The sequence below is a fragment of the Lissotriton helveticus genome, chromosome 1_1 (assembly GCF_964261635.1).
Source record: "Lissotriton helveticus chromosome 1_1, aLisHel1.1, whole genome shotgun sequence".
NCBI classification, from domain to species: Eukaryota; Metazoa; Chordata; class Amphibia; order Caudata; family Salamandridae; genus Lissotriton; species Lissotriton helveticus.
Window position 1 is genome coordinate 1,100,249,947 of NC_136057.1, and position 17,750 is coordinate 1,100,267,696.

Consider the following 17,750-nt stretch of genomic DNA (forward strand, 5'->3'; position numbering starts at 1 on the left):
CTCTCCCTCTCTCTCTCTCTCTCTCTCTCTCTCTCTCACTCTCTACACACCTCTCTCTCTCTACCTCTAGGTGGCAGCCAGAGCCTGATAGCACTACATGTCCTTTAAAAATAAAATTAAAAAGCATTGGCATAGCCAATGGGTCTTGCCTTTGGGGCCTTATAAGAGTTTAACCATGCAACAGTTAATGTTGTTGCACCAAGGATATTGTGCTGCATAACTAAATACTTATAAGGGCCCAAAAGCGAGACCTATTGGCAATGCCAATGCTTTCAATAGTGCCCACATAGAATAGCTTCCATTGCATATGTTCCTCTGTGTTCGCTATCATGCACAGGGATTGAACATGGCATCTATGAAACTCATAGAAACTCATCCATTGCAAAGCAGAAGTTTGGTTTCCAAAAGTAAAAGTGTTGAGCATTCACAAACTTTAAGTAGATGTATGCAAAACTCGTGCACCCCTACTTAACACCACATTGTTAATTTTTTCTCTGAAATCTAAGCATACATAAACCACGGAACATGAGAAAGGCCAGCTGTTAAATTTAAGGAACTAAGGGCCCGATGTAGGTAAATGGCATTTACCGATTCGTAAATACCGAATTTTACCGATTCGGTATTCACAAATCGGTAAATGCTATGTAGGTATTTTTACCGTTTTTGATACCGAATCTGTAACATTCGGTAATTACCGAATCGGTATTTACCGATTCAGTAATTGCCATTGATTCCTATGGGCCTTGAGGCCCATAGGAACCAATGTCAATTACCGAATCGGTAAATACCGATTCGGTAAAATTACCGAATTTACAAGGGGGACAGGGTGTCACTTTGACACCCTGTTGCACCCCTGATTCTGGCTTGGGTGCCATGTGACACACATACATGCCCTTAGGGTATGTATGTGTGCCACATGGCACAGGTGTACATGCACAGATGTGCATGTACACAGGAATTCGTTATTTACCATGACATGTGGAGAAGCGTGGCTCAGTGGTTAGAGGCGGCAGACCCGGACGCTGAGATCGACCGTGGACCAGGGTTCGATTCCCCGCCTCGGCGAGTCTCGGGCTCGTAAATTCCACGGACTCGACAATTCTCGCTCTGGTGCCTACTCAACTCACGGGGTCACACTCTGTGACTCTGGGCAATAGCTTGCTTAATCTCCACTACGGCCCCTCGCGGCGGGATGCCTGGCTTTCACCTTGTGGACACCCTGCCGGGGTTTCTCACAGGGGAATACCAGGACGGGTTCCCTAAGCAAGCGCCAGGACGCTTACGGGCAGCTGTGCGCTTTACAAGTTCAGCACATAGTATGTCATGGTAAATAACGAATTCTTAGGGGCCTGTGGCACTGTTTCCAGTGCCACTTACATATAGATTTCCCGATTCCGTAAATTTACAGAATCGGTATTTTACAGAATTGGTAAATTTACCGAATCGGTATATTTACCAATTCTGTAAAATGTAGGCCCCCTACATCTCAATCAACAAATACCGGTCGGTAACGGCCAAAATCGGCCGTTACCGACCGGTATTTGGTGACCTACATCTGGCCCTAAGGAGCATTTCATTTGATGGTTTTTAAACTGTAACATATGGGATGTTAATGAGAATGCACGCCATTGCAATCGATATGATTTTATTGTGTTGCATGGATAATTAACTTATCTCCATCAAGCTCCCATGCCACGGGAGGTCCTGCCCCATCATCGTTTCAATGAGGAGAGTTATTGGCCAGTTACTTACCAATAATATTCAATACTCCGAGTCTTAGACCTAGGTACCTGTCACAGTCCCTACGTAAGTGAACCAGGACTGAGACAGGGAGGTCTGATGAGGAGGTAATGGCTGGTTACTTAACAGTAATATTCATTACTGTAAGTCTAAGACCTCCCCGTCAAAGTCCTGGTTCACTTACGTAAGGACTGTAATGAGGAGGTCTGACGAGGAGGTAATAGGATCTTACAGTTACCTAACCATAATTGCAGTGGCTCGTGAGAACACTAAGTAACTGACTAGTTGCTGTGTTTGTATAAACAAGACAGCACATCATTTAAAGCCCAAGTGCCCATCGTTGGTCCAGAGCCATGCCATATTTTCAGCATTATCGTTGGTCCAGAGCCATGCCAGATTTTCAGCATAACTAACTACTGACTATGTAAATGATTTGCATTTGTTCTGTTCCCATTATATACAATTGTACTTCAAGTGTATCTCCTGAATAGAGGGCAGGTCTCTGGTCCACATGACCAAGGACCATAACTGGTCCACCCTAATGTAAACTGAACATAAAAATATATAAAATTGTTGGGCAGCACCTGATCATCTCTCAAAATGCTATTTATATAGTGGATGTAGAAGAAACATAATCTAAGAACAAAGAACACCAATCTTGGGCTGTCAACATATATATATATATTGTCCTACATTACAGAGAAAGAATGAATGAAGTATCAGAAAATGATTGTGAATGTCATGGAAGAGCAGCAGTTCATTTTTGGATTTCTGTGGACGGCCACAGAATACCTATTGAAAGCTACAAACCCCAGCAAAGGAAATTTCTAGGATTTGAACCTCTAAAAAATACACATAAATATACAAGCAAGAATATATTTAAAAAATACATAAATTATGAAGCATTTTATTTAATTCACAAATATAAAAATATACAAAACAAATTATTTTTATTTATTTTATTGAGAAAGGTGTAGCTTTTCCAAATTTAGTTGATGTTGAAGCAATATGCTGGACTTTTTTCTTGCTACTAATGCATAGTTTCTTTTTGTCTGCACTTGCAAGTGCTTCATTTAAGGCCAATAGCCCTTCATACTAGATTCTATTTGCTGCAATTTTGCCGCTTCCATTAATCAAGTAAAGGAAATAAACGTAATGTTTAGTCTTCGGTTTCAAATTCCTTCACCTATACAGATCTTTACAATTTTTTTCAGTGTCTCTTTTTGTTATCTGACTGTACTTAATTAATCTGCGGAAGGTGTTGTGGACCCCCAGGGGTCGGCGGACACTAGTTTAAGAACCACTACAGTAGACACTAGGGAATAACACACATCTGTGCAGCCCTAGGATGTTTGGGGACTCCACTAGGAAACTGCTCTCTAAGGCACCAGAGACACAGGCAGCAGGGCTGACCAGTGAAGGAATGAGAGGAGGCATCTCGGGTGCCCCTCCACGCATGATGTATGGGCAAGTCCCAAATTCTGAGTTGCTTCTCTGAGAAAATGGAATTAGTTATGGAGCCTCCAAATGTTCTAGTAAAAAAGTAAATACAAATGGGACACATTCATGCCCCAGCCAAATGCACAGCATTACGCCGCCCTTGCGGCATTCAAAACTTAAACCATTTATAATCCAAATCTTCGTTTTTTTTAAACATTACTTATTTTTCTCCATTTATGGTTTCTTAATCCATTCTGAATGTCCACGTGTGGAATTTTCTTGGCCTTTTTTCAAGTTTCTTGTATTTATTCTGTGCCCATCCAGACCTCTTCAATAAATACGTTAAATGCCAGGCTCATATCAGGCAGTGTTTATTCCATTAAAAACCCAATGCATTTCGGGCGACACAGCGCCCTTCTTCGGGGGTCACTGAAAAATTATCAAACATGTAACAATTAGTCCTCCATTCTCAAAATTATATTTTTGGCAAAAACAAATCAACCCACTTAATGCTGTGAGAACAGAGCCTAACAACCGAAGCCATTTCTAAACCATTAGCCCAAGGTAATCTTAAGTCTTTCTCTAGGAGCGTTATCGTGCTTATACACAGTACCCTGCCCAAAGTTATCATAACGTAAACAAAATGAACAGTATGCATGCGTGTCGTTTCTTTCTCTTAATCCTCTGTCACCCTCTCCCTTCTTTGACCTTCATTGTATGTTGACATTTAAATTGCCGCTTCTATGTCAGGCAGTTCAACCCTTTGACCCATTATGCAGAGGAAATCTTTTCGTAGTGTACACACTAATCTGCTGACACACCTTAACTCTCTATCATACTCGTTTCTTACTAAAGTGCCTTCTGTTGCTATTAATCTCATTAAACACTTGTGGTTTCAACTTGCGCTACGATTCCCCTTACTTTTAAATGTACTTAATAGTCCAAAAAGGTCCTCTACATTCACATACCTGCCGAGTAAATCGAAAAGCCTCTCCCCTTCTCCAACGGTTTTCGCGCTGGTTACAACCCTATCACATGCTTATTTATTCACCTGTGAAGCCGCCCTTCGCGCCTCACATTGACCTCAGTTTTTCTTACTCCCAATTGGTCCAAAAGTATATAATCCCGCCTCCTCATTGCTAAACCCATCTAGTAGACTATATCTCCCACAATGCATTATCACAGTAACCCTTTGTCATTCTGTCCAATGATTTTAACGAGTTACAAATTGTGTGTGAAACGTGCTATTTTTGAAGCCACTAGAATCAATGTCTCTCGATACATGTTTTGTTTCCTAATGCTTGAGATGAGCCCTGTTCTTTCGCCGGTCACGTGGATTCATTTCTGTGTTTTTTCTTTACTTGTTCATTCTTCATCCTTTGTGGGTGCAAACCCCCGTGGCGGGCAAAGTTATGATAGATTCTGAAAGATGAGGGATGCACACCTTTTCTTGTTATCAACAATTTCTTTCTCCATGTTCATAGCCATTGCGTCAGTGATAGCGTGCAGATTGGTGTGTGGCATGCCCAAATGCCACCTGGTACGACCAAGGTAAATACAAATGGGACACATTCATGCCCCAGCCAAATGCACAGCATTACGCCGCCCTTGCGGCATTCAAAACTTAAACCATTTATAATCCAAATCTTCGTTTTTTTTAAACATTACTTATTTTTCTCCATTTATGGTTTCTTAATCCATTCTGAATGTCCACGTGTGGAATTTTCTTGGCCTTTTTTCAAGTTTCTTGTATTTATTCTGTGCCCATCCAGACCTCTTCAATAAATACGTTAAATGCCAGGCTCATATCAGGCAGTGTTTATTCCATTAAAAACCCAATGCATTTCGGGCGACACAGCGCCCTTCTTCGGGGGTCACTGAAAAATTATCAAACATGTAACAATTAGTCCTCCATTCTCAAAATTATATTTTTGGCAAAAACAAATCAACCCACTTAATGCTGTGAGAACAGAGCCTAACAACCGAAGCCATTTCTAAACCATTAGCCCAAGGTAATCTTAAGTCTTTCTCTAGGAGCGTTATCGTGCTTATACACAGTACCCTGCCCAAAGTTATCATAACGTAAACAAAATGAACAGTATGCATGCGTGTCGTTTCTTTCTCTTAATCCTCTGTCACCCTCTCCCTTCTTTGACCTTCATTGTATGTTGACATTTAAATTGCCGCTTCTATGTCAGGCAGTTCAACCCTTTGACCCATTATGCAGAAGAAATCTTTTCGTAGTGTACACACTAATCTGCTGACACACCTTAACTCTCTATCATACTCGTTTCTTACTAAAGTGCCTTCTGTTGCTATTAATCTCATTAAACACTTGTGGTTTCAACTTGCGCTACGATTCCCCTTACTTTTAAATGTACTTAATAGTCCAAAAAGGTCCTCTACATTCACATACCTGCCGAGTAAATCGAAAAGCCTCTCCCCTTCTCCAACGGTTTTCGCGCTGGTTACAACCCTATCACATGCTTATTTATTCACCTGTGAAGCCGCCCTTCGCGCCTCACATTGACCTCAGTTTTTCTTACTCCCAATTGGTCCAAAAGTATATAATCCCGCCTCCTCATTGCTAAACCCATCTAGTAGACTATATCTCCTACAATGCATTATCACAGTAACCCTTTGTCATTCTGTCCAATGATTTTAACGAGTTACAAATTGTGTGTGAAACGTGCTATTTTTGAAGCCACTAGAATCAATGTCTCTCGATACATGTTTTGTTTCCTAATGCTTGAGATGAGCCCTGTTCTTTCGCCGGTCACGTGGATTCATTTCTGTGTTTTTTCTTTACTTGTTCATTCTTCATCCTTTGTGGGTGCAAACCCCCGTGGCGGGCAAAGTTATGATTAGTGTGTACACTACGAAAAGATTTCCTCTGCATAATGGGTCAAAGGGTTGAACTGCCTGACATAGAAGCGGCAATTTAAATGTCAACATACAATGAAGGTCAAAGAAGGGAGAGGGTGACAGAGGATTAAGAGAAAGAAACGACACGCATGCATACTGTTCATTTTGTTTACGTTATGATAACTTTGGGCAGGGTACTGTGTATAAGCACGATAACGCTCCTAGAGAAAGACTTAAGATTACCTTGGGCTAATGGTTTAGAAATGGCTTCGGTTGTTAGGCTCTGTTCTCACAGCATTAAGTGGGTTGATTTGTTTTTGCCAAAAATATAATTTTGAGAATGGAGGACTAATTGTTACATGTTTGATAATTTTTCAGTGACCCCCGAAGAAGGGCGCTGTGTCGCCCGAAATGCATTGGGTTTTTAATGGAATAAACACTGCCTGATATGAGCCTGGCATTTAACGTATTTATTGAAGAGGTCTGGATGGGCACAGAATAAATACAAGAAACTTGAAAAAAGGCCAAGAAAGTTCCACACGTGGACATTCAGAATGGATTAAGAAACCATAAATGGAGAAAAATAAGTAATGTTTAAAAAAAACGAAGATTTGGATTATAAATGGTTTAAGTTTTGAATGCCGCAAGGGCGGCTTAATGCTGTGCATTTGGCTGGGGCATGAATGTGTCCCATTTGTATTTACCTTGGTCGTACCAGGTGGCATTTGGGCATGCCACACACCAATCTGCACGCTATCACTGACGCAATGGCTATGAACATGGAGAAAGAAATTGTTGATAACAAGAAAAGGTGTGCATCCCTCATCTTTCAGAATCTATCATAACTTTGCCCGCCACGGGGGTTTGCACCCACAAAGGATGAAGAATGAACAAGTAAAGAAAAAACACAGAAATGAATCCACGTGACCGGCGAAAGAACAGGGCTCATCTCAAGCATTAGGAAACAAAACATGTATCGAGAGACATTGATTCTAGTGGCTTCAAAAATAGCACGTTTCACACACAATTTGTAACTCGTTAAAATCATTGGACAGAATGACAAAGGGTTACTGTGATAATGCATTGTGGGAGATATAGTCTACTAGATGGGTTTAGCAATGAGGAGGCGGGATTATATACTTTTGGACCAATTGGGAGTAAGAAAAACTGAGGTCAATGTGAGGCGCGAAGGGCGGCTTCACAGGTGAATAAATAAGCATGTGATAGGGTTGTAACCAGCGCGAAAACCGTTGGAGAAGGGGAGAGGCTTTTCGATTTACTCGGCAGGTATGTGAATGTAGAGGACCTTTTTGGACTATTAAGTACATTTAAAAGTAAGGGGAATCGTAGCGCAAGTTGAAACCACAAGTGTTTAATGAGATTAATAGCAACAGAAGGCACTTTAGTAAGAAACGAGTATGATAGAGAGTTAAGGTGTGTCAGCAGATTAGTGTGTACACTACGAAAAGATTTCCTCTGCATAATGGGTCAAAGGGTTGAACTGCCTGACATAGAAGCGGCAATTTAAATGTCAACATACAATGAAGGTCAAAGAAGGGAGAGGGTGACAGAGGATTAAGAAAAAGAAACGACACGCATGTATACTGTTCATTTTGTTTACGTTATGATAACTTTGGGCAGGGTACTGTGTATAAGCACGATAACGCTCCTAGAGAAAGACTTAAGATTACCTTGGGCTAATGGTTTAGAAATGGCTTCGGTTGTTAGGCTCTGTTCTCACAGCATTAAGTGGGTTGATTTGTTTTTGCCAAAAATATAATTTTGAGAATGGAGGACTAATTGTTACATGTTTGATAATTTTTCAGTGACCCCCGAAGAAGGGCGCTGTGTCGCCCGAAATGCATTGGGTTTTTAATGGAATAAACACTGCCTGATATGAGCCTGGCATTTAACGTATTTATTGAAGAGGTCTGGATGGGCACAGAATAAATACAAGAAACTTGAAAAAAGGCCAAGAAAATTCCACACGTGGACATTCAGAATGGATTAAGAAACCATAAATGGAGAAAAATAAGTAATGTTTAAAAAAAACGAAGATTTGGATTATAAATGGTTTAAGTTTTGAATGCCGCAAGGGCGGCGTAATGCTGTGCATTTGGCTGGGGCATGAATGTGTCCCATTTGTATTTACCTTGGTCGTACCAGGTGGCATTTGGGCATGCCACACACCAATCTGCACGCTATCACTGACGCAATGGCTATGAACATGGAGAAAGAAATTGTTGATAACAAGAAAAGGTGTGCATCCCTCATCTTTCAGAATCTATCATAACTTTGCCCGCCACGGGGGTTTGCACCCACAAAGGATGAAGAATGAACAAGTAAAGAAAAAACACAGAAATGAATCCACGTGACCGGCGAAAGAACAGGGCTCATCTCAAGCATTAGGAAACAAAACATGTATCGAGAGACATTGATTCTAGTGGCTTCAAAAATAGCACGTTTCACACACAATTTGTAACTCGTTAAAATCATTGGACAGAATGACAAAGGGTTACTGTGATAATGCATTGTGGGAGATATAGTCTACTAGATGGGTTTAGCAATGAGGAGGCGGGATTATATACTTTTGGACCAATTGGGAGTAAGAAAAACTGAGGTCAATGTGAGGCGCGAAGGGCGGCTTCACAGGTGAATAAATAAGCATGTGATAGGGTTGTAACCAGCGCGAAAACCGTTGGAGAAGGGGAGAGGCTTTTCGATTTACTCGGCAGGTATGTGAATGTAGAGGACCTTTTTGGACTATTAAGTACATTTAAAAGTAAGGGGAATCGTAGCGCAAGTTGAAACCACAAGTGTTTAATGAGATTAATAGCAACAGAAGGCACTTTAGTAAGAAACAAGTATGATAGAGAGTTAAGGTGTGTCAGCAGATTAGTGTGTACACTACGAAAAGATTTCCTCTGCATAATGGGTCAAAGGGTTGAACTGCCTGACATAGAAGCGGCAATTTAAATGTCAACATACAATGAAGGTCAAAGAAGGGAGAGGGTGACAGAGGATTAAGAGAAAGAAACGACACGCATGCATACTGTTCATTTTGTTTACGTTATGATAACTTTGGGCAGGGTACTGTGTATAAGCACGATAACGCTCCTAGAGAAAGACTTAAGATTACCTTGGGCTAATGGTTTAGAAATGGCTTCGGTTGTTAGGCTCTGTTCTCACAGCATTAAGTGGGTTGATTTGTTTTTGCCAAAAATATAATTTTGAGAATGGAGGACTAATTGTTACATGTTTGATAATTTTTCAGTGACCCCCGAAGAAGGGCGCTGTGTCGCCCGAAATGCATTGGGTTTTTAATGGAATAAACACTGCCTGATATGAGCCTGGCATTTAACGTATTTATTGAAGAGGTCTGGATGGGCACAGAATAAATACAAGAAACTTGAAAAAAGGCCAAGAAAATTCCACACGTGAACATTCAGAATGGATTAAGAAACCATAAATGGAGAAAAATAAGTAATGTTTAAAAAAAACGAAGATTTGGATTATAAATGGTTTAAGTTTTGAATGCCGCAAGGGCGGCGTAATGCTGTGCATTTGGCCGGGGCATGAATGTGTCCCATTTGTATTTACCTTGGTCGTACCAGGTGGCATTTGGGCATGCCACACACCAATCTGCACGCTATCACTGACGCAATGGCTATGAACATGGAGAAAGAAATTGTTGATAACAAGAAAAGGTGTGCATCCCTCATCTTTCAGAATCTAGTAAAAAAGTAACCTGATGGGCTGCGTGAACTGGTGTATCACAGGATGCGTCATTAATGAAATGGGTAAATATAACTACACCTAAATGCAAAGGAATATGAAGGCTTGCAATACACTGAAGGATGAATGAGCCCTTTTTATCCATCGGAAGCACTGCTTTACACATTGTGAAAAGAAAGGCACGAGGCAGGGACCAACTATAAATTATCTAACATTAAATACTGGAGAACGAATTAATATGTGGTTGTTGCATGCCATTTAGAAAACAGAGATTACAACACATTTCGATTTTCAATGCACGTGCAGACCATGTAGAACACTGGAGAAAATGCAGCTTTAATCTTTATGATCCTAAAGGAATAAATAAAGTATCATAAAAAGTAAAAGTGGAAGACACATTTGCTAAACAACACTTATAAGTTAAGTCTACTGTATAAAGTGCCTTTTGGAAAAATTGGACACGCAAAATGAGTTGCACTTCATAAAATAAACGCTTTGACATTGAAGTGACTTGAGTAGGATTACAAAATTGGGGACACTATATTATAAATGTATTAACCTGTGGAGCCATCAATGGAAGGTTGCGATTTTCAGTTTTCTGCTGGGCACACAGAATGTGAATATTAACTACTTCTATTTTCCTGCTATCCAAGTGGGTATTAATATCCTTTGACTATCCCTTACCGCAGCAGCTTTTAGTTGTCCTTCATCTCCATATTGTGAATCATGCACTAATCATACTCTACCACCCACAGCTTAAAACAATAGCACTTAAATGCAAAAGGATAACAAATCAATGTAGGTGGCAATGTCACCTCCACCTTAATTAGAATGCTATTGACATCAATGCAATTTTAATAAAATGGAAGGGACATGCACCACTTTTTGGCAGCAGTTTCACATCTACCCACCTCTAAATAAAGCTCTTAAGCATTAGCCTTAGTATTACTGCAGTTTATAATAAACATAAAAACGATTAAAAGGCATGTGGTTGTATTATAAAAAGTGAAAATCTAATAGAAGACAGAGAAAAATCTTAAATTATGGTATTAAAACAATGCTTTTTAGAAATTATTTATATTTAGCATCTGATGGACCATTTATAAAAAGGATAGAGTTGCTACCCATTAGACTAATGTGAGGAATAAGTTAATATGACAATCCACAAAAAGGCGAGATACAAAAAATATTCCTTATTGATTAAAGAACTGGTTTGAACACATTGATAAACTTAATCGTTCATGAATCCATCAAAAGTGATTGTCATCTGTTAACTGGTTAAATGCAGATGTGGCATTAATATTATTGCATTCATTACTAGGGACATGACAGCAGGCAGACATGGTGTTTTACAAAGCCAATTGCTGGGAATGTAGACATGCTATGTGTGATTACTCAGCTTTTCCAGCACAAGGAGGAAATATTGTATTTTTGTCTATATTTTGACCTTGACAGAAGTGTTTCTCCTGCACCCAGAGAAAGCAAGTCTCATAACGTTATCTTGTTCATGCTACATCAAAGCAAGTGTTGATCTTGTAGCAATTATATGGAACTAGTAAGTTTCCAAATCAGAACATCACATAATGGATTAGTAATCTATGGGTCCGAAGTTGGAAGTTCAAGAGGGGTGGAATACCTTTTAATTATCATCTGAAAATGCTTTAGTTATAGTTTGACTTATAGGATGGTTATAAACTTATTCAGGTCATCGATGGAGATAACTTTTAGCAAATGTAACACCCACTTCTTATTCAAATGAGTTACTTCATTTGGTACATAGCCCAGTAGCATGGAATAATACTCGTGTATACTCCAAGGTGAAAATAGCATTCAATAACTGGATAAGCAACCAGAAACATACAACTAAGGAAAGTTACAGATAATACAGCCCCTAACCAGGGATATTCGGAAAACAGTTTTACGTACTATAGAGCATCTAAAGAACATCAAATTGAACCACCCTGTCTAACTCATACAATTATGAGATGATAGTACATGTTCTGCTGTTACCTCAAAATCTAACTCTCAAATAAGTAGGAATGGTTGCTTTGATTGATGTCTCACAGAGAAATATAGACATTACAATCTGACAACACACTGCAGTCCATTTATTGTACCCGATACGGTAGGCTGCCTGCTTTATGTGGATGATAAAAGCTTAAAGAAAGTGAGTGGAGGAATGTAATGTAATGAATGTAAAGTAATAATTTCTTCTGCGTGGTAAATTATGGAATATAAATTAGATCGATGTGCTGAATCTATAATCCACCTCTAAGTGGAAAGCCCATTGCTTTGAAAATCCTAGTTTCCACAAAAGACCAAAAGTTCCAGTGAGGGTAAGGTAAGCCTAGTTTGTCAAATTCTTGGGATAAATGTAAATACTTTAGAGAACCCCAAAGCTGAAAATTTGAGCCTGGCCTTGATTAAAGATCTATGCAAGTGCAATTAAAAGAATGGCTTGACACAGGTTCAAAATACTCAATTTGTTGTTGTTCAGATCAATTGTCACCCTGTTACAAATAGCAGTGTGTTCAATGGACCACTAAAAGGGAAGGCATACCAGGTAAACAGAGTCTCAAGATGCTGGCTAGAATAAGTGTGTTTCCTGTAATGTCAAAAGATCTAACATATCAGTAAATATGTACACTTTTGGGGGAGTTGCACCTGCTGTAAACGAATATAAAATTACAGGAAGAACTCTCCAACTACAATTGTGACTCAAAAACAAAACAAATGTATTGCTATTTGAAAAAAATATAATGCTGAATACCGGAAAGACTTTGAAGGATAATTCATTGAGTGAACATATTACTCATGCATCTGATGCATCTACGCTAACACTCCAGTGGTCTTTGTTCATATTCTTTCCAAATGTGAGCCCTTCTTCAAACCCCTGCAGAAATGTAATCAGGGTTTCAGGGTGGAAACTAAGTGTACTTGGCAGTGACTTTATCCTTCTTGGTGGTCTTGGAGAATGGGACAGGTCAAATCGCAGTCATCTACCAACATGATGATAGAGAATTACAGAGTTGCATGTCTAGGTGAAGGTTGGTGGATACAGCTTGTTGTCGCAGACATCTCTTAATGATTCAATTATGTTTCCTGTCTTCACTCTTGCATGAACAGTGAGCTTCAGAAAGGAGCTTGAAAAAAACTACTAACATTTCTTTCACTAAGTGCTCGGTGGATGATTGTGAATGGGATGCATTGAAGGTGACATTGTTCGGATTTGTGTAAATTATTTCAACGAGCACGAACTGGCTGTGCTAGATGTTATAAACAAAATTGGAAGTTACTAAAAGAAGCAAAGGCTAAATGTGTTCTGTCTGGTACCACACCCATTCCGCGGGCATCATTGGATAACAGCGCTGAACCATATTTTAACATTAACAGAGTCACTAATTGTACTGTATGATAATAGCTGTTTTTGATTGATGTACCATAAAGTAGTAAGTGCGGTGCTTGAGTGGTTCCTCCAGCAAAATTAGTGGGGTATACCATTATAATCAATTTGCTGAAAAAACGATAATCCATTGATGATGACATATTGTCACTGGAAGCCAAATGCCATTCTATACAGAGGAACTGCCGAATGCAAATCTCAACTCAATAACCCTTTGTCATTCTCCTGTGTCAGGGATGCAGATAAGATGCATCATTATTAAAAACAAGCATCGGCAAAGCCAATGTGTCAGGCCTTGGCAAGCTTTGCAATTGTTATTTTTTGTTGCAAGCATGGGCCACAAAAAGAATAAGAAAACAAACTAAACTTAAACATGGCTGCTACATGCTTACATTAAAAACATTCTTTTTACTATTAAAAGCAAACACTGATGTTCCCATTTCACTGATGATGTTTAAAATAGCAAACCTCTCAGTTGTGTCATGCAGTTTAGTAGTAGTAATATTATTTGTGAAGGAGACAAGAACAAATCACTACATAACCTAGCACTCTAATCATAGGCAGCTACAATGTTAAAACTTTAAAAGCAGATGGAAAATAAATCACTATTTAACTGGGCATCAAACGTGCAGGCAAACTAAATAGTCAGTATTTAAAGTGAATATATAAAATAAATAGAATAAAAAGCACACTCTCAGACGGCTTTCTTTCAAAATAGAAAGGATCTATTATTAGGTGGCATGAACAAGGTGCACAGGCTTTATGCAGTCAGTCACATTGAAGGGTACAAATGGTAAAAGTGGACTGAGCCATTTCACCATGATGTATGCTGTGGTGAGCGGAAGCAAAATGTGAATAGCAATTTAACAGACCAATGGATGAAGCCCTCTGTCCAAGAGGCACTCTAAGTATGTTTACTATCAATGCACAATGATTTTTTAGGGGAAAATCAGTAGTCTGGCAAGAGACCTAAACTTCACGAAAAGGCCAGATTTATAAATTACTGTGTCAAGCTAGAAAGGTCCATTTTAGTAAAGTGTCTTGGCAGTCAATTACCATTAAATGTAAAGTCTCTTATCAGGAAGGCTACAAGTTCAATAGTATGTGCACAATCAAATCATTTTAAAGTTTGGAATATGTGGTTGCATCGCTAGTTTTTTTTCACTGACAATCAATGAGTGCATCATACTGGTTTATCTGGCGACTAAGATAGAATTTCCTGGTTGCACTTTATCGACTATGAGGAACACAACCCTAATGCAAACCTGTGCATGTCAGATACAAATGCATTCAATTGACCCATTTTAAAAGTTTTCCACTTGCACATCCCACACGTACAGATCAATTGTTATAGAGCATTAAATAGTTGCACGCTGCTTCATTACAGCATGTTGGGATTTAACCGAGCAAGAGTGCATCATCAAGTCCAAAATACTATCAAGCACTTCTCCTGCTTTGGTACCTGTGTAAATTCAAGACACTTTTAAACCATACACATGTGTGAGTAGACCAAAAAGAAATGTACACTTTTTGAAGATGTGGAGAAAAGCACATTGCTCGTTCATTTTCTAAATTGGCATAGCCACTACAGATTCTCTTCTCATCACTTGTTTCAGATGAAGAAGACCAACACACTTCCTAAGAGAAGTGGCACAGGTAAGTGATTTTACCATCTACAGAGGCGTTAATTGCTGTTGATTGCCCACTCAGCAATTAATTGTGGTTAAAGCCTGGTAGGGGATTAACACCTGCACCTCCAAACACACCCTGAAGACACAAAGACAAGACTTTATACCATAGTAAGAGAGGAAAAAACAGAAAGGTTGAAAGTAGAAGGAAAGGAAGGATAGGAAAATGGTGACAAAGGAAGAAAAAGAGTAAGCAAAAGTGAGCCAAAGCGCCAGGAAGCATTGGGGGGTGGTGAAAGAAAGAGGCAGCAGGAAGAACCAAAACTAAGAAGTACTCAGCAACACCTGCATTCAGAAGCACCATGGGCAGGCTCCTAAAAAAGGTTTGGAGCTTGGCACTTGTTTTTGACCACTTAAACGCTTTGACTGCCAGAGTCAACCGTGGCATTCCATAGAATCTGTCATTGTCAAAAAAGACTGAGTTTCAGTAAATGATGTTATTTTCGAGGTCAGGCACAGTGGGATCCCTACAAAGTACAGGGCTCTGTCTAACATAATTACTCAGTTAAGCTTTCAGTCCCAGGTACTATTAGTCTCTGCTCCCTCCCATGAGCACTCTACGGGCACTGTAGGGAAGAAAAGGCGGCAGCGTTGCAACGTAAAATGATGGGGCCCCCTTGCAGAATATGAAGAGGGGCACCTGGCTTTCCATATCTCACATATGTCCATTGGTCTTTGGCTGAACTGCCCCCGCCCTCCCCCCACCCCATGAAGGCATGAAGGGCCCCTGAAGAGTTGCAATGCAGGGTATATGGGACCTGCGTAATGCCCCTGAAAGGAGGGAGGGCAGAAAACACACAACAAAAATCCTGCCTCATACACATCAAACGAAACATATTCATCAAATAAAATTTCAAACCAGAAACGTAGGCATCAGTGTACACTTGTACTGTGGAAATGACTTAAGAAAGCCAGCCAGCCCAGAATAGAAAAATGCTATAAGCACTAAGATATAAACTAGACGTTTGGAGTATGTATATCACGCACACATATGCAACTAGATACAGGTCTAATTTATAGTATGTCACAAATACAAATTAATTACCTATTATAATTTTAGATACGAAAATGCAAAACTTTTACATGGCATTGAATGACTGAGGGAAAATACAGCAACAAGCATAAAATGAATTCACCCTAACACTCGCCATGTTAAACGGGTCAGGACGCTACCACAGGTCCATCAAATGACATGTCCAGTGACCATCGTAATAGACATACATGAAAAAGGGATGGGGGTTAACGCTGGCCCCTTTCAGCCCTTGCTACGCGAGGTGGGGGTCCTAACCACCAAGGTCTATTCATTTCTGTGAGGTATGGGAGTCTCAGCCCTCCCCTACATTCTGCATGGTATGCCATTATTTTGAGTTACTCCACCGACAGTAAAACTTACTTCTTCATCTGTGAAGCCACAAGCTCATACAGCCTTAATACTGCTACTCAAACATTTCCATTGTGAAAGCCTATGTAATTGAGACAGTATGCATGTTAGTCTAATGATGATTATTTTTACTATTTCCATCACTGTCGTAATTCATATTATTTGTGTTCTTCTTGTTATTATGTTTACACAGTCACAATAGTCAATAAAATATCAGCAGCAACAAAAACAATCATAAAAACAACCATGCATGTATGGATAGCTATACAGCAGAAAACCAGCTGTTGGGTAACAGGGTGTTGTGCATCATGAGAGTGCTGAGAGAAGGTTCTAGATCAAGTGTATCAAGAGCGCATTTTCACATTTTTGTATTTACAACTGTATCACATTCCACATATTTACACAATTTTTAGCACAGGAAAAGTAAGTGATCTGCCCAGAATCACACATTTGGTCAGTTACTGGGAGCTGGGACTAAACATCCCCAAGACAGCAGCGCAGGATCTAATTAATAATAATTATATTAGTAATACTAATAATAATAGTCATAGTAATATTAAGAATAACAACAACAGTTATAATTGTATCGTTAATCCCACATAGCACTGATAACCAATGTGTTCTGCTAAAGTTTTTGAAAGGCGCAACCAAACGTGCCGATGCCTCGCCCGACACTCCTAAAGCAAAGCCTAGGCCGGTAGGTACTCACTGGCTGGTTGCCCTGCAGCTGGCGCTCCCCAGGCATGGCCGAGTCCAGAGACAGGCCCCTCTTAGCCCAGTATTTACTTGAGAACATCATCATGGCGGACTGCACGAGGTCTCTCTCTCGGGAGGAAAGGATGCTGTGCGCGCGCTGGGAGTGACGAGCAGCGCCCCGCCGGACCCATATTTATGCGCGAGCCTCGCCACTGATGGAGCGCAGATTAAGCTGCAGTCAGTCATACGAGGCTTCTGATGCCTCATGCGAGATTAAACTCCAGAAAGCATGTCTTATCTTTCACTGTGAAGTAGTTTCCTGTACAATTTTCTCGTTCTCGGGCGACATGCAAAATAAAGAGAAAGAACAGCACGCCCTTGCTTTTAAATGTCAGTCCGGTGCTGTTTTTAAGCTCATTCTGGAAAAAAAACGTGTAAAGTGCCAAATAATGTTTCTTTCATGTTCAAAGGTCCTACTTACTTTGATACACTTTAAAAAATGACGAAAGCAAAATGATGCTATGGGAAAACTTCGTCACTGAATGTTTTCATTCCATACACTAGTACAACATTTTGGTTATTCATTGGTTGTTTTGGAGGCAATACACGCAGGCTTTTTCATGGTGACAATAGTAGTCTGCAAATTCGTCTAATTCCCTAGGTGTTTAGTCTGATGGATGTGTGAACTTTAAAAGCCATTTACTTTAAGCTAAATTGTACGAGCACAAATCCGTCCCAACCAAGCACAAGCTGAAATCCTGATATTTGATTTGGAAATGTACTTGGAAACGATGACACATGA

The 17,750-nt window shown here is 39.9% G+C and overlaps 1 protein-coding gene across 1 annotated transcript in view; it reads right to left on the reverse strand.

Moving 5' to 3' along the window:
- Window positions 1-17,297, reverse strand: part of TPH2 (tryptophan hydroxylase 2) — a 260,084-nt gene extending 242,787 nt beyond the window's left edge. Inside the window, exons 1-2 of the mRNA XM_078649202.1 lie at window positions 17,274-17,297; window positions 16,962-17,105 (exon numbers count right to left, since the gene is read on the reverse strand). Of these exons, the coding sequence (XP_078505328.1) occupies window positions 16,962-17,105; window positions 17,274-17,297 (168 nt within the window). The remainder of the gene's footprint in view (window positions 1-16,961; window positions 17,106-17,273) is intronic.
- Between the last annotated feature and the right edge of the window lie 453 nt (window positions 17,298-17,750).